The sequence below is a fragment of the Pholcus phalangioides genome, unplaced genomic scaffold (genome assembly GCF_987345545.1).
Source record: "Pholcus phalangioides strain wild (caught in Gottingen) unplaced genomic scaffold, Ppha-v1.0 ptg000008l_1, whole genome shotgun sequence".
Lineage (NCBI taxonomy): Eukaryota > Metazoa > Arthropoda > Arachnida > Araneae > Pholcidae > Pholcus > Pholcus phalangioides.
The window spans coordinates 8,668,085-8,686,607 of NW_028301601.1; the positions used below are offsets into that span (position 1 = coordinate 8,668,085).

Consider the following 18,523-nt stretch of genomic DNA (forward strand, 5'->3'; position numbering starts at 1 on the left):
GTCTGGAAAAGGAAATTCCCACATTAAAATTGAATTTCTCAAAAACAATAAATGAAGAAAGAAAATTTCATTGCTTTTGTGCAGACAGTCCTATATTTAATACAATACAATACAATACAAATACAACGCCACAACAGGCAATATGGACGAGGTGCACGTATGGTTTAGTAGTTGTCAACAGCGCTGTGAAATTTCAATTAAAATGCTAGTGAAATCGAAAATGAAATCGTGTAAGTGCAGATTTTGATGATAGTGATAGGAATCGAGACATCCAGGCTCTGTCGCACTCGGTGATATAAGCACATTAACCCTGGGGACTCGGGTGCCTCAGGGGAACCTAACCATATATTGAACTTGAGAAAGATATATTACATACATGGGCAGGTGCCATTGCGCACATCGCCAGTAAACAATTATAAAATTTATGATCGAAAAATGGTGATTCATGTAATGATCAGATTTTGATCCCACACAATCATTCAACTTTTATTGGTTGTCAAACACAGATTGATGTTTTCGCTGCATAAACAACACCACACAAGCACGAGCACTCACATTATCTCGATCAGAGAGAGAGAGGAAATGGCGGTTTTTCAAATAAAATTCGAAAATGCAAAGTTGATTGCGTAAATGGATAGTATCTATACAGCGCCATCTATCAATCAAATTTTAACTGACGTTTCAAAGAGGGAGAGACCAATAAAATTGTTGTCGAAAGAGGGTCACATGCTTCAAAATTCATAACTAACATTAAAAAATAATTATAAATTCTTGACGAAGGCGCTTGTTCTCATCGACCGTTTTTTTCCCCTAATGTGAAGCCTGCTTCAAATCCCTATCCTTATTAAAAACAGGAGTAAAATCAATTTAAGTATAATTACTGTTTTATACAAATATTCTATAATGGATATGACAAAATATTCATCTCTCATATCTGCCAAGTTTGATCTTCGCCCATGAAATACATTCTAGCAGATTCGATGTAGCATTTTCTTTCTTGCCAAGCGGTATTAATAAACAATATCTGAACGGGCGTCTAAAAAAAAGGCATGTGTTACAAAAATATACCAAAACTTTACCGAAAACGCCAAAAGGCACGTCATTCGAGGTCGCAATCGTTGCGGAAATCACATATAGAATGTCTTCCTTTCACTTTTGGACACTAAAACCGTCACAGTGGAGTTTGTTACATTACATTTGAATTCATTCCATTAAAAAAAGGCAGTTTCGCGGAAAAAAATGTAACATATGCCCTTCTTCTAAGCACCCAACCATTTGATAATTTCGTTTTCATTTGACATTATGTTTGACGAGAATATGCGATGTCCAGTATTACTTTATACCGATTTCTCTATGAAATTGGTCACCCTATTCATAAAGAGGCAAAAGCTTTATGCAACGTATTTGATTGACTCTGATTATATTTTCCGTCAAAAAAAAAAGGTCTTGAAAAAAGCCTACCTCGACTGTAACGGCATCTCGGTTACAACGACAAAAGTTAGTTGAATCTTCGTTATATTCGAGTTTGACTACATATTCATAAGGGTCTAGGAAAGTTTTGCGACTCGAGAAAACAGCTTGCGTGTGCGATGATAGTGTTGCAAAGAACAAGTTTATCGGCTAGTACACAATAAAACTAATTTAAACTAATTATATTTGAATTCACATAGATGCCCTATATAGCCAAAAGAATGTGTCGACTTAGTTTAGACATTTTCTGGAATTTCTAGAAAATTACCAATTCAATCGTACAGTATATACCCTATGTTGACACTCACCATTTCCAGTAAAAGTTTAGTCACGAGTGCATTTAGAGGACCGATAAAAACTAAATGAGGAAAAAATAAAGTTTTTGATCAACCCCGTATCAGAAAAAGCTGCAAGTGACTTGTAACTTTAACAAAATATTGCACTAATTTCGTGCAATGCTTTCGTGCATTTTCGTGAGAATATCACTCATGTTCACGGGAAAAAATATATAACCCATAAAAATTCCAATTCTTATCGCATGTTTTTTTTTTGCTTATAACATGTGTAATTTTCAATTTTAAACTAATTTTACGAAATTCGCAGAAAACATCATACTACACACGAGATATGCTGTGTAGAAATTTAAAATGTGACAAATATCATTATTCTTTGAGATGTAGGTAATTTTTTAGCAAATGATTATGTTAATTGTCCATGCGCAAGAAATACAGTGTAACTTCGGTTAACGAGTGCGCTTTGTTTATTTATTTTCACCTTATCAAATTTGAGCTGATGGGTTTCCGCTTTCACCAACACAAGTGCTGTGAAATTGTGGGTAATATTCTCCCCCTACAGTCTTCGATCAGCGTGACTAACTCGAAATATGAACACCCCTACACGAACGTGGCTGTTTACGATATGAAACTAGATGTAGCATTGTGTAATCACGCGTATGTGTGTTTGAAGTCTTTTTTTAACCTTTTGCACTCGAGAGGTGACTCTCGATCACCACTTGATTTGATGCGGTAACTCGAGAGGTGACTCTCGATCATCACTCGGTTTGATGCGATAATTCGAGCAGTAACGATGTTTATTTAGGTTTGGTTTCGGCAATATCGCTTCATGAGTGTATTCAACAATACATGCGTATAAAGCAACTGCCAATCTTTAATCTTAAATGCGTTTTTTAGATTTATTGTTATGTATGCGTTTTTTCGCGTTAGTTCGGACTCGACAGTCGTGGCAATAGGAATATTATTTTCAAAGTTACGGAGCCCAATAAGCATGGGATACGATGAAGGAATCAGTTTAAGTGAAGATGAGTTCGATTTTTCGTTGATTAAGAACGAAATTACGTCTACGCATAGACTACTTGACGATAGAGAGGAGGAAAGCAGTGATGAAGATAGCGATGAAATAAGAAGTGTAAGAGGCAAAAAAATCAGGGTAATAGTGAATGTGAAAGCGACAGTGATTCCGCAGAAGAGACAGAAAATTCAGAATGGATAACGTGCACAGAATCCGAAGAAATACCGCAAAGAATACCGTTTGTATCCGGCAAAGATCCGCAGGACCGCAAGTACCTTCAGACATAAAAAAACCCATTAGATTTGTTTAAGTTATTATTTATTTATTTATTTGAAGTGTAAAGATATATATAAAATGTTAATGTTATATATAAAGAAAATATAAGAGTTTTAAACGTCAAATTGTGTGTGAAATCTTTTTAAGTTAGCTGTAATAAATTCACCAAATATGCGGAAAATCGTATCGAGTTGCTGGTTCCCCCGAGCGAAAAAGGCCTCGAGTGCAAAGGGTTTAATTCTGCTTGGAGAAAAACTTTGGGCTGGATGTATATTGTTGACCGCGAGTTTGAGGGGTTAGCTCACGAACAAGGGCCACCATTTTCGAAGGTATTGTATCCTTGGGGGAAAGACCATGAGACTGAAGGTGCACGAGCCCGACATTAAAGAACTAGTGGGGGAACATGGTCATATACACAGACAAACTGATGGATCTCCATTGCGCGCAACCGCATGAGCTTATGCACGTAGAGCTTATTATGATTAACGCAAGAGCTTATTATGATCTCGTCTGAGGAAAACGAAGAGAGAAATGAGAAGTCCTTTCACTTCAAATGAGATTAAGATGTGTGGAAAATGGGAACCTGTGCAAAACTTTGCAGAAGAGAACCACCCCCAAATAAAGCTGTAGCAGTGCGAACAATAAAGCTGTCCAAAGATAGTGCGATTCCTCATTTCCGAAAGAAACCAAAGAAAAGATGCGAAAGCAAGTGTCGTAGAATAGGATTCCATTATTTTCTGTTGTTTCATTATTGACTTCAGTTTGTTCATTTTGACACCATGCACGTGTTATGCTAAAACACTCCTCTTATGTAGCATCAGTCACGAGTCTTCGCTCATTCGCATAATGTGTTGTGTGTGCTTATTATAATCGCATATCAATTCGTGGAAAATCCCTTATTATTGGATTACTTTCAGCGAGTTTCAAAATTACTGCTCACTGTATCAACGATATCTTTCTGAATTTTCATGACATTCAGCTGGAATTTTCACTGGCAATCAAATTTATGAAAAAAATTGAATTTATATTTCCTGCCAATGAGAAATCAATAATCATTTACTTAAAATACTTATATATTATTGAGTAATGATTTTTGTCACATTTTCATTCGCCATAGAGTATGTATGTCACTTGCGTAGCGTGATTTTTTCTTTAAATTTCCTAAAAATTAGTTGAAAACTCCGCATGTCGTAAGCAAAAAATATGCGATTAAAATTCGAAATTTCACTGAAAACATTTATATTTTTGTGAATATACGTGCTGACACGAAAAAGCAAGACGGCATTGCACAATACAATATTGTGTGTTAAAGTTTATCTTTTTTAATTTTTTATCCGTCCTTCAAACACACTCGCTACTAAGTTTTCACTGGAAATAATGAGTGCCAACATGTGGTATACAAGACCGAAATTTCTGAGCGATTTGTCAGTATTTTTGTTGACAATCGAGAAAATGTCGGAACTCCTAAGTCAACGCACATACTTTTGGCTATATAGTGTAATTCGTTGTTAAGCCTCGTGTGTGTGTGTGAATAGTTAAACTAACTACCTTGCAATGAAAATAAAGGAATTACAACAACAAAAAAAAACCCACTAATTTCTGACTTTTAATCGCACTCAGTGTCATCTCAAAATTTCACGAGAGAAAAACTGAAATGTTTGTGCGCCATCTATCAATGAAACTTCCGATGTTGAATTTTCATCAATAAAGTTTTATACGTCGAAAAAATTGGTAAAGTTATAATTAATGAATTTTTCAGGGATAAAAATTCACAGATATCTCAATAAAAATTCGCACATGATTAGTTGGGGGTGTTATTAATTTTTTAATAAAGTATTATAATATACAAAATTAAATTGATAAAAATCTTTTGGTATATGTTCTTGGGAGCACAATTATTACCAGGGACACTATTGAGTTCCTGTTTGAATATATGGAAGAAGCGATTAATTTCTTCATGAACGTCATCAACTTACATTGTATCTCGAACTTCAGTAGAATGCAATCCTTTCATAAAAGGAATTACATTTTGTGTACTTTGGACCCTTTGTCCGGGGACAAATCACGAAGGCCCCGCTTTGTCCTAATATCATAAAGTCAGCGGACCCCTGTGCATATGAAATGAAGGCCACCCACGGACCTCCTTACAGAATTGTATTCAGTAGATAGCAATGCAAAAAAATGAGCTAGCTGAGATGAATGATTTTTACTTTCTCCGATGATTTTCAATATAATATGCTAATAATATCCTAATAAAGGTGAACTTTTTGCTGTGTCTACGTCGGGGATAGAATCCAGGACCAGACAAGAACACTGATCGTTATACCCCAGAGAACACTGGCTATTATAATATTTTCAGAGAAGAAAGGTTATGTCCCTGGGGTGTAATGGTCAGTGCTCTTGCCCGGTATGTAAGTGGGCTCGATTCTCAATGACAACAAAATTTTCTTCCTCGGCAGTTCACCTCGGGATAATATCCAGAAAGTCTCTTGAATAAGCTAATTATTTTTGCAGCCACGCTTGAAACCCAGCTGAAATCTCTCCATGGACCGTATACCCCCCTATCGTGGAGCAATGTCATATAGCGATGAAATGTGTTTTTTCCGGCAAATTTCTGGATACCGGGATTCAATTTGAACATGATATTTCGATTAGAAATGAGAGGTACGCTGGAACACATTTAGTCACTTCTCATTGCAAAACTGAAAAATAACCAGGAAAACTGACCAAAGAGAGGAAAAGTTTGAAAATATCTGAGAATTTAGCTTTTCGCCTTCGGATAAGAGTGCACTGTTTTTTCAGTCCGCGGGCCAGAAACTGGTATAAAAAAGTGACCATATGACCCGTTTCCCGACTTCTATAAATATTTAAATCTCTGAGCTGACCCCTATTTCCCGTGAAAAATACTGGAAATCTCAAATTGTCACCAATAATGGAGCTATAGGTGGTTACAGTGACGGACTCGCGATGCGAGGATCCGAGTTCGAACCCCACTGTGGTGGTCGGCTGAAGTTGGTTTTCTGTAGTTCCCAACTTCAAGGCGCAAATGCGAGCCGATCTCCCCGTTAAAAAGTCTCGCCACAGAGAGCAACAGTCCTACAACGATAAATCATTCAATCATAACACTTCACTCATAGTTAGAAAAACTGGTGGCAGATGGCAGCACTACACACAACAAGCATTACAGAGAAACAAAAAACTTCACGTCAGGTTTCACTACACGTACACGCACATTCCCGCATGTACCGATTCGTTGGGGGTTCCGCGGGGGGGGGGGGGCATGTGTGGTGTAGCAGTAGTAGGTAGGGCCTCCAAAAAATGGCTCGAGGATCCATGATGTTCTTAAGTCAGCCACCTCGTTGGACAATTTGCCTGTTGTGGCATTGTATTTGTATTTGTATAAAGCTCACAGTTATTCCTAAAATCACTTTAACCCTAGATTCGTAAACATGCATGGGAGATACACTATTCATAAACATTCGTCTCTCAGACGAACATATTATATTGATGATTTTTGTTTTATCGAATACAGGAGCAGTAAAACACACTTTGAATCTGAAAAGTTGTTAATTAATCATTAATTTTCTGAAATGAAAATGAACATGATAGTTATTCTGAGCAATCGACACATAATAAACCACGGTGATCCATACACATGAATTTTTTACATTGGGTACAACACAGAACCTTGTCATTCGACGTTTTTTATAATCGCAGAAGGCACAAATTTTTTTCTGGGATCCACACACAGGGTTATGTTTGATCAGCGGAAGAAGTTTCACCAAGAGAATTGCAATTTTTCCCCGTTTCTGCAATTTGCACCCGTTCTGCAATCGCAACACTATTCATAAATATTCGTCTGTGGGACGACCTACTCACTGTAACTCCATTAGCATAAGTGCACTCTGACATGCGACAGGCGCAATACTAATTATTGAACGATCTAAGAAGGTACTTGGAAGTTCATCTTTCTATGGCCGGGATTACATTATAAAAGTTTTGTAAAAGTGCTTTTATAAAACTTGAAAAATACAACCAATAAACAGATCGGTTGCATTTGCTCGAATGTAATCAATCAGCTTATTGGTTGTATTTTTGAAGTTTTATAAAAGAATTTTTAGGAAACTTTTACAGTGTAATCCCGGCCTATCTCTTTCACTTTAAAAGTTACAAGTGTTTACGTATTTTGCGCGGTCTGTGAGACGAATGTTTATGAATCTAAGGTTAAAATCACTAATGTAAAATGAAACACTACTTCAGGGGGTGCGCAACTTTTTCAGTCGTCAGGCCAGAACTGTTCAGTATTTCTGTCGCTCATGAGTGGCCAGAAACTTGACCACATGCATGGCCCCCACAAGGGGTGGGCTGACAAGGCTCCAGCCCTGGGCCCGGAACGATTTTTACCTTTTTTGTTTTTTCACGTTGTCAATTCATCATAAAGGGGGCCCGGCTCCAGGATGTGGGGGCCATGACCACATGACCAGTATCTTTCGGGATGTCCCCGTAAAAAATTTGGGCTTCCTAGCTTTTTCTTTATAAAATGTCCCATTTTTACTCTCATTTTCAACGAGGGTTATTTCAATTTTTAAAATCAAGAATTGAGATTATTTTCATGACTTATAAATAATACATAACTCATAATTAATGACATATCTATATAAATATGCATACATACTATGATAATTACGATGCTATCATATATAATTAATAATAGTCTTGTATTCACATTACATATTTGTCAAAAGTGCAGGCTTTATATAATTATTTTTTGAACTGCATTTTTACTCACATTGTAACTTGTAGTAGCCTTATAATTGCTCCCATTGGTGATTTTTCAGCAATTTTAACGACAGATATCAACTTTACGGGCTTTTGAATTTGTTTTTTTTGTCTGTAATTTATTTATTTATATAATAATGTTGGCCGAGGCCTAAACATGAGAATGCGGTTGATGATGACTGAAAAAAAAAGTATTACATTTTTCGAAAATATAAATGGCGTGGGTGAATCAACAACAGTGCAAGGGAGAGAAATTTAAAGCAGTCGGTGGAAGCGGAGACAGGGTAATTGACAACTGTTATTTGTCTTTGACAAATATTTTGGCTGTAATTGGCATCTTTACTTGCCTTTGACAATTTTTTGGCTGCAATTGGCAATTTTCATTGCTGATGACTAGAGCCCGGATTATATGCTTTTGCATATTTTGGCCTTTTTTTTTAGCATTAATGCATATAAATGCATAAAATCAAAGAATTTTCAGTATAAGTGCATATTTTTGAAGGTTTATTTAAGCTTGCTAAAATTTTTTTTTAATTTTTCAAATAAATATTTTCATAACATCAATTTTTTTCCCCGCAGGTGAAAAATTTAGTGAATTAACAAATATTTATAAAGTATTTTACGAATATTTAGCGTTTTACTGAGGCTATTTCTAGAGATATGTCAAAGTGTTAAATTTTTTTAGAAATAGTCGAAATTCTTTTGTTACTGGTGTTTTCGTTATTGAGCAGCTACGACAAACTGAAAATTAAAAAATGCCTGAATAAAAAATACGTAGAAGTTATTTTCATATGCAATATGTATATATATATATATATATATATATATATATATATATATATAAGGGAATATTTTTTTATAAATGAATACATACGCACTGAGAAATAGAAAAGATGTATTTTAAAAACACATATGTTTTTTTTTTTTTCCATAGTGATTGTTTTAATGCATATTTTCTCATTTTCTGTACATACTTCGGAATTTTTGACTTTTTCAAGATTTCTAGTGCATATTTTTGCATTTTTAATTGCATATTTTTGCATTTTTAATTGCATATTTTTGCATTTTTAATTGCATATTTTTGCATTTTTAATTGCATATTTTTGCAGTTTTAATTGCATATTTTTGCAGTTTTAAGTGCATATTTGCATATTTATAGAGCATATTTTGCCACTTTTTTAGTGCATACAATCCGGGCACTACTGATGACACTTTTTTTTGGGCAGTGATTGGCAACTTTACGTGTCGGAAAGTTTTGGGTGATTCCCCTTATTTTTACACAGGAAATATGGAGAGCGTAGGTACTTATCATGTTGCCTGTATCAATGCATTTCTACCGGAACACCTTCGCGGGCCGGAGGTTATGAACACTTGCACTACCGCAAATCCGTGTGAATTTAAATGAAAAAAATAAAAAAAAACTTCCATGTAACAAATGTGTGGGATTACTATTCATATTTACCATCGTATCATAATATAGTTTATAAAAGTTTGGAAAATAATTTTAATCTTTGTGGTCGTGTAATTTCCATAAAGAATAAAAGCTCGAGTAAGCTGTACTAATCTCTTAATGTTCTTAACATGTGAGTCAACATGGCCTGAGCACAGGGCCCAAATCAAATAGTGGGCAAAATTATTGAAAGCTATCACTAATTCTGAGATTATTTTCAATTACGGTCGAATCCTGTTATAACGAACCCCAAGAGACCGGAGAAATCACTTCGTTAAAACGAAATTTCGTTATAAAGAAATTCCAGGTTTATGCATTGTTCCTATGTAAACTTATCTGGTGGATTAGAAAAGTGTTCGTTAAAACGAGATTTTCGCTATATTGGTATTCGTTAAAACGGGATTCGACTGTAATTCTAGAATCATTAATTTCTTTCATTAATTTCAAATTCTCATCAATTCTATAGTTTCATTATTTTTTGGTTATTAGTATTAATTATTGAGTTATTATTTTTTATAGATAGTTTCAGCATTCCTTTTGCCCATTCAGTAATAATGTTTTGTTTTTTTGGATGCCGACTTCTCCTACAAAAATGCGATGTATTAAACAATGGTTCTAGGGGAAGCCAAAATTATTATTCGGATCCCAGGCCAAAAAATCCTTATTAGGCCCCTAGTGGCACAAAAAAAAATAGATTTGAATAACCGTATTATAAGTAGATTCGTTCGAACCATCTCAGGAGCCCTCGTGATCCAAGTTTGTGTCGCAAACCCCTTGGTTTATAGACGTATTCTACGTGAAAAACTTTTACGAACGGAGGGTTTTTCAGGTTTGTAGCTGCTGCACGCGTATTAAAGAACGAAGCATGATGAAATATTATGCATACTTCAAGCAGTTGAAGTATCCTTCATCTGCTGAATACTAAGCGAACGTCTGTTGTGCATTTGCATGGTTTGCACAAAATGAGGGGGGAAGAATACTCCATCGAAGAATTCTCTACGTATGCTACGGAGAACAGATACAGTCGACGAGCTTGATGTGCTCACACCACGACCAGGGGTTTCTGATAACAAAAACCGAATTATATGTGTAACCGAAAAAGTCCCGTTTGCAAGTAGGATGGCCATACGTCCCATTTGGTCGAAAAGTATGTATGGCTAACGGATATTGTTAAAATGTGACAACTGTTCTTCTTTCCCACTTAATTAGTTGCAAAACGTTCAACTATTACATTTTTTTTTAAATTCTATTCCGAAACGGTACTTTTTTTTTACTTTGAGCTGAAATCCTGAATTTTCGTTGTTCAGCCATTGTGGGTATTAGAATGGAATTGTCTGACAGGGCCGTAACTAGGGTTTTTGCCACCCTTAGACCTTCAAAATTATATAATTTTGTAACGGTGTTCTTTGTCCCTACCTAAAACTGCCACCATCGAAATTTTGCAGCTCCGGGCTATTGCCCTCCCCCGCCTCCCTCTAGTTACGGCCCCGCTGTCTGATGTATATCACGAGATGAGATAATTTTTAATGTGCAGTACGTTTCATAGACCCTTTGAGAAAGAATCTCGGTAAAAGAAAAAGAAATTTCAATCTAGTCAAGTGAAATAAACTGATCAATCAAAAACTCAAGGCCTACATTTGCCTTCAACTCCACTCGTACAGGGATCACAGCAAATACTACGGACTGATTATTGAGACTGACATTAAGAGCGGAAATATTTGTCAGCAAAGAATAGGGAAGAGAACACCTTCCAGCCGCCTACATAGTCTTGCAACTTTATAACGATAACTCACAGTGGAAAAAAATATGTTCGCTTAAACTTTAGCTTCAGAATGCCCAGGAAAAAACCTGACGGAAAAACATTGATAACACTATCCGAAGTCCTAGAAGCTATTCACGAATTTTTTCCCCATGTTATGATATTGGTCCGTTTCGTTCTTTGCAAAAGTGATGAGTGTACACTAATGATAACATTATCCGTGATTCGGATAATCGGTTTCGACTGTATTTTATGTCGTTACCTGTCCATGTAGAGCACATTGATTTATTATTTTTACTTTTTCTGCATGTTTCAGTGGTGTCCTAGTCGTGTATTCAAGCCTACACCACATGGTGAAAAGAGAAATGAAGTTCTCCATCATCAGCTTCTATGTCCGAAGATACTGCAGGTAATTGACGTGAACTTTTATTTAAAAAAAGTTAAATTGCGATTATATTGCAACAATTCCGTTTGGAATCCGAGTTGTGTCTAAGGGGGTCTGCCCGTGTTTTATATGAGTGGACATTATAATACCGTGTCAGGTAGCTCAACCTACCGTAGTAAGTATTAGGAGTGATTTACTCGGCTATAATGACTTGTGTTGATTTTAATTCATGCGGTGACGATTCTAGATTATCGATTAACATCAAATTATGATTTATTTATTTACTTAAAATACAAAGCTGCAGCTTGCAGTAAAAATAAAAATTAGGACAGAATAGAAAATAAGCATAACATGATAAAGTACACAAAAGACAAATAAAAAGTAACAAAAGTTACGCAAAATACAAAGTTCTACACAAAGATATATACAGTACAACTCAATCACAGCAAAATCTTCTAAAGTCGGTTACAGACGAATGAAAAATATCCAGATCTTGAGGAAGATCATTGTAAAATTCGGGAAATCTGTTTATACAGCACAGTAATTACCAATGTTAGTATTCAATGATTTGACGGCAAATAAGCAATTAGATCTTGTATTGTGGCACTTAATATTGAAACAGATTTCGTTAAGAATGAGTGTGCAATCAATTTGGTTAGTCAACAGTTTCTTGAAAAAATAACGAGCGAGTACTCTCTGCGTTTTTGTAAACTAATGACATTGAAAGTGTTTCGTAGATGAGTGGCAGATAGAATATTGTTAGTATAAGGACCATGTTTTTTTGAAATATAAATACCTTAGAAAATTGTTTTGAATAATTTCAAGACTCGTAATATGGCAAGCGTGAAATGGGTTCTAGATAATTGAAGCCCCCACCATCGCCATAGGGTGGTCGGCTGAATTTGGTTTTCTGTGGTTCCCAACTTAGAGGCGCGAATGAGAGCCGATCTCCCCATTAAAAAGTCTCGCTACAGAGAGCAACAGACCTACAAACAGCACAAATTCAATCATAACACATCACTCACTTCACTTCCCAAATATAGAGATGGCAGAACTGAAAAATCAAAACACAACACTACATATGCACAAAGACTGCTAGGTACACACGCAATTACACCTCCGGCACAACTCACTAGTTAGTAAATCGTCCATAAAATGGTGATAGCCCTGGGTTGAGCTCGGTTTGAAAGAAAGAAAAGATAATTGAAGCATATTCTCCAGTTTAGATCTTATCAGCGTATTAAAGTATCACTATCGTTGAAATCTCTCAACATCCTTCAAAGCAAGCCATGTTTTTTTATATGGCACACACACACGCACGCACGCACGCACGCGCACACACACGCACACGAACACACACACACACACAGAGCAAAGATTTCTACTGTGATCAGCAAAGTTAAAATTGGTACTATAAATAACACCTAAATCGGTCGCTGAGGTTGTTCTGAGTAATTGGCTATTATTAATGCTATAAGTAAAATCATAGAATTATTACTCTGTGAGTAAAACAGATTGGATTCTTTTGTGAGTGAATGAAAGAACAAAACAAAGATGAACTTACATTTATCACAGATTATCGACGATTTCTGATTAAACATAATGACGACGACGGTATACGCATTGGTCAACATAAACTTCATCTATTGCTATCGCGGAACATCAGGGACAAGACCGTGGAACAACGATAGGAAAAAAGCGTCACCTCACCAAGTACAGCATGTGGACCAACGGACGTCAAGACTTATATCAAATATCATAACGGTTCACCTAATGAAGGCAATATATTCGTGGAGATATTTGAATTCAAACCTCAGAGAAAAATTGGGAAAGGACAGTATAAATGAGGGAAAAGAACGTTGTCCGTTAGTTTCTGATGTTCTATCATAACTTTTCTCCGATTTTTGAATTAAAAAATCTTGGGGAATATTGCAACTAGAAATATGGGGTTTTTTTCAATTGAAAAGACGGGCAAAACAACTCTCCAATTGGAAGTTAGAACACAGGGGGACCGTATAAAAATGTAGACTTTTTTATTTTGCGACACACTGCTTGTTCACTCTCAAAACTGGTACAGGATCATTTTTGCATGTGTTTTGAGCATTTTTTAAACTAGTCATACCTCTACGACAGACGGTTGATCAGATGAAGGCCGCATTAGCTTATAGGACACCCGGTATAAAATTGCAAACGCATGTAACCCTAACATTAAGAGCTTTACAGCGAACTTCAATCTCATCACTGTGAGTGTGAGGGCATAAGGGTTTCTCAGGGCAGCTTTTATTTCGTAACACACTGTATGCGCACCTCCAATCTGTTAAAGAAAACGGCCTGACCCTACCTTTATGCTCAGAAAAACATCAACTGTTCTTCAAGAAATTGCTGATCAGAGTGTCTTAGGCCGGTATTTCACTATAAAAGTATGATAAAAGTCCTATTATAAAACTTGAAAAATGCAGCCAATAAGGTCAACGGTTGCATTTTCTATAATGTAACCAATAACCTTATTGGTTAGATTTTTCAAGTTTTATAAAATGGATTTTATCAAACTTTTATAGTGTAATACCGGCCTTAGGCTTATTAATTATTCTGTCAAATTTCTCTAGTATTTAATCGACACATTTTAAAATGATAAGCTTAACTTTTTGTATGAGAGATAGCCTTTCATCTCGTCCCGTCTTTAGTAGAATAGAGTTCCGCGGAAAATAACCACACCGAATTCTTGGAGAAATTCCTGTAAATGATTTCTAGCCATAATCACAACGTGAGAAAATGGGAATGGCTTTATAGTTTTCATAGTCGCATTGGAATGATATAACGCAGGTTTGCGATAAAAAAACTTACTTAAAAATAATTCGTTTTCTATTGTTTTTGGAGGCTAATTACTGGGAAAATATAATGAAAAATTCCATTAATGAGATAAAGTGAAAATATTAAATTTCAATACTAATGCATAAGCACCATGTAGACCACATAGAAACTGTGCGCTATAAACAACTGTAGTAAATCTTTGCCAAAGATGATTCAGTGATTTTAGGGTGATTTTGGGGCCCAAAATCATTATAATGCCAGAGCTAGGATGTACCGTAAATGTCAAATATGTGTTTATGAGGTGATAAAATAAAAGTCTAAATTCTAAAATATATTGTGTTTTGGGTTATTTCTCCCAAATTTTGAAATCTTACGTGAAAAAAAGGGATTACATTTTTGGAATCTGCACTGAAAATAACCGAAAAATCAATCATGAAAAACAAAAGACCTTTCAAAAAATAATATTATTTTTTGTAGATCTGTGCAATCAAAAGAAAATAATTCGCATAAAAATTAAGGTGAATTTTCAAATAGGTATTTGCCACATAATTTCTCTTGTCAGTTATGCAAGAGGGTCTGGGTTCGAGTCCCGGCGGTGACAAGGTGACTTTTCTTTCCGAGTTCCCCTCAGAATAATATCCAGAAAAAAATGAAATGTTAACTTGATATAGTTTCTCATCGTATTCGTCATCTGCGAAAATTGTGATCATTGTATGACACAAAGGGGAAATGACTATAGAATCTTTATCTGAAAAGATTTTTTTTTCCTCCAGGTTAACGCCGGCATTTCTGATGGCTTCCGGACTGATCTTGCTCGGTCCTTTGGCTGGTAGTGGTCCCATCTGGAAGGACACTCTACAGCCTTTCGTCAGTGGTTGCGAGAACTACTGGTGGACGAACCTCTTCTATTTCTCGAATTTCGTACCGAGTGACCAATCAGTGAGTACAACATATTGCTTCCGTTGATAGAACTCTTCCATCAAATGCATCAAACTATTTTCAAGTCATAATTATATAAATAATAATTATTTTTTATATTCTTCTCCAGTGTGTTCCTCATGGCTGGTTTTTATCGTGCGATCTACAGTTTTACATAATCGCTCCGATCATCATCTTCGCGCTTCACAGGTAACGACCACGATTTCTTATCACATGATGAGTGATTGATTATTTGAAATGGATGTCTTCGTGAGAGTTATTTTGTTGTATCCATGATTACAGGCGATACAAGTTTGGACTCTTGCTCTTGTTTCTCGGAGTGGTCTCGTCGATGGTCACCGTTGGGATCCTGACGTATATACACCATCTCCCGCCAGTTTCGTTGTTTACTCTACCTCATCCAAGGTATTCATGGGCTTCCTCTTTTTTTTTACGAAAATATTCTTAAAAATACGGTATGTCGAAGGTAGCGTATCGAGAGGGACATATATCCATGTTTTCTGCACAGCGATCAGTAGGAAATACAATTCATTCGACTAAGGGCCGTATTAACCGACATGGTTTAAACCTTTAGTTACAATTTTTGGATAAGAGATCAACATATATTGGTTAAAACCCTGAATTTAACCAATCCGAGTCGATCTCTTATCAAAAAATTGTGACTATAGCTTAAACCATGCCGGTGAATACCGCAGTAATTCGTGCAACTGTGTTAAGGTGGCTACAATCTGCTCCAACGTGGTCCCACGTCCCGCCATAGGGGGGTATGGGGGCACCTTTTACTGTTCTGAAACGGCTCAAATATATGACTGTTAAGATAAGATCTGTGTGTATATGTCTTTTCGGACGAGTCAGTGAGTATATGACAATTAGGATGTGGGCCTGTGAGTATATCACATTTGGGGACAAAGGATTAGAAGTTAAAAGACTAACTTCTAGTCCTTAAAAGAGAAAGACTAGGATAACACTCCCGGGGTATATGACTATTTAGGCGTGGGACCCAGTACTGCCACTACCCTGAACCACGCATGCCCGTCGTAAACATTCCTCTGAGAGAAGGGGGGTCATGATAAAATCTGCAAAGGAATTCGATAACTGTTCAATGAATGTCAAAAGATAAAGAATATGTATTTTTTTGAAATATTAAATTAATTTGCAGAGATTCGAAATCCTTCATCGAAACAGGATTTTGGTTCAGAAACTGTACTTGAAAAACATTCCTTTTCCTAAACAGTTCTTCACTTCTTTAACCAGGATAGCCCTGGTACAGTAATAAATTATGTTTCATGAAGCGCCGTTGTCGGTAAAAAACGAGATATCAGCTTACACGTCACGTTGCTCAAACAGAACCGACTGCAACCGCTTTTCTATCCTGTTAATTACGATAGTTTGCAATCGCTGTATTGCCGATTTTATTGAAATCTTTCCAAAATTATCTTTCCGATTATCGTCATTAGTATTTGCATATTTATTCGCTTGCTTCGTTCAGCCATTTAAACATTTAATGGAAGAAATTTTTCATTTGCTTATGAGGTAACTTCCCCTGATAATGTTTTTCTCGGATCAATTTTAGTTGAATCACCTACGTCAACTTTTGTTAACACGGGTCAGATAATTTCAATTACCTTTTGTGCTTCCTAATAATTCTGGATTATATTTTTGTTTTTATCTGAATAAGGCGTAGCTTTTAGATGCTTTGGACTGCGTTATAACCAGTACAACTGCAATATGAAAACATGGGAAGTAAATTAAGAAAATCCTGATAAAAAGGTTTGGGCGTAACTATTAGTAGTACAGTGGAACTTCAGTTAACGAGCGGTTCGGTTAACGAGCAATTCGCATAACGAGCATAAATTTTGAAAAAGTTTGATTCGATTAGCGAGCGATGATTTCTAGCATTACGAGCAAACATTTTCCGCTTTGTATATTCATCGTCCCGTTATCACAACTGAGCTGATGGTTTTTCGCTTTCGTCCACACGCGTAATGTGAAATTGTCGGTAATATTCTCCCCAACAGTCTCCAGTCAGCGTGCCTTTCCCGAGAAATGAACACCCGTGTGCGGGCTCGACTGGTTACGATACGAAACTACATGTCGCATTGTAACCATGCGTATGAGCGCTTGGAGTTTGTATTTATTCCATTTTTTTTATTTATAAATTCTGCTTGGTCAGGAGGTGACTGTAGACACAAACTGATGGACCTTCATTGCCTGCAACAGCAATATCTTATGGAGGGTATATTTTCTGAGAGAAAAGTGCCTTACTTCAAGTAAGATAGATGAGAGATGTGAAAAATGCGGGAATCTGTGCAAAATTCTGTAGAAAAGAACCAATCAAATAAAGCTATAGCAGTGTGTGCGCGAGAAATGAATCTATCCAAGAAAAATGCAAATTTCCCCATTTTTTTTGAGAAATCCTGAAAAGGAGGCAAAAGCAAGTCTCATCAGATACGTTCTGTTTTCAAAGTCGGACGAGAGAATAAGCTTGCCGAAAAAAGAGGGTCCCCAAGTTGCCCAAAACACTATAGTCCGTTTCAGGTTAACTTTGCAGTGCAGAGAAAGATAGAGAGTGTATTCTTCCGCCGCAAAATATAGTTCCCATATATCGGAGGCTTACGATGATCATTTATGCAGAATATTTCAATTTTTTTGAATAACTGAAAAAAAATACTGCAAAAATATCGTTCTGAACCGATCTTTATTCGTTTAAAATTTTTAAATTAGAAAAAATATTGGTAACCATTATACGTACAAAAAAGATTTTTCTCAGTGAGAATCAGCCATACCTTACCGTGACCGCGTATCGATACATTAGTTGAAAGGCTTCCGTTGTCATAGCAACGTGTGATGCGGTTTCCCCGTAGCTTCCCCTTTACTGCAAAGTTAACTTGAAACGAACCATAGTCCTCATTTAGAGTAAGTTAATTTGTAAACATTACCGTATTTTTTGCTTGTTTTTTATGGCGTTATTATATCATATATGTATTTTATATCGAATTATTTATTATATTATTATTGTGCTGTATTATTGAATGAAGCCATTTTTATTAGTCACTTTTATGTGAATGAATAACTGTGGACCGAATTATGTGAATTTCCATTATTTCCTATGGGGAAGTTTGATTCGAATTATACGAGCACTTCGTATAACGAGCACGTTGACGGAACGAATTAAGCTCGTTAACCGAAGTTCCACTTAATGCTAATATCAAAATATATTATTATTTACCAACTATTTCTTGAAAATTAATCCATATTTCTTATCTTATAGATTACAAAACGATTATAAAATTACCTCACGCGCGCGTACCTGTGACACTGAAACATCATGAACGAGAGATCACTC

General features: G+C 36.1%; 1 protein-coding gene across 1 annotated transcript in view; it reads left to right on the forward strand.

The window, feature by feature from the left end:
- Positions 1 to 18,523, forward strand: part of LOC149083604 (uncharacterized) — a 112,194-nt gene that overhangs the window by 85,517 nt on the left and 8,154 nt on the right. Inside the window, exons 9-12 of the mRNA XM_089234106.1 lie at positions 11,359 to 11,451; positions 15,012 to 15,177; positions 15,287 to 15,366; positions 15,460 to 15,582. Of these exons, the coding sequence (XP_089090232.1) occupies positions 11,359 to 11,451; positions 15,012 to 15,177; positions 15,287 to 15,366; positions 15,460 to 15,582 (462 nt within the window). The remainder of the gene's footprint in view (positions 1 to 11,358; positions 11,452 to 15,011; positions 15,178 to 15,286; positions 15,367 to 15,459; positions 15,583 to 18,523) is intronic.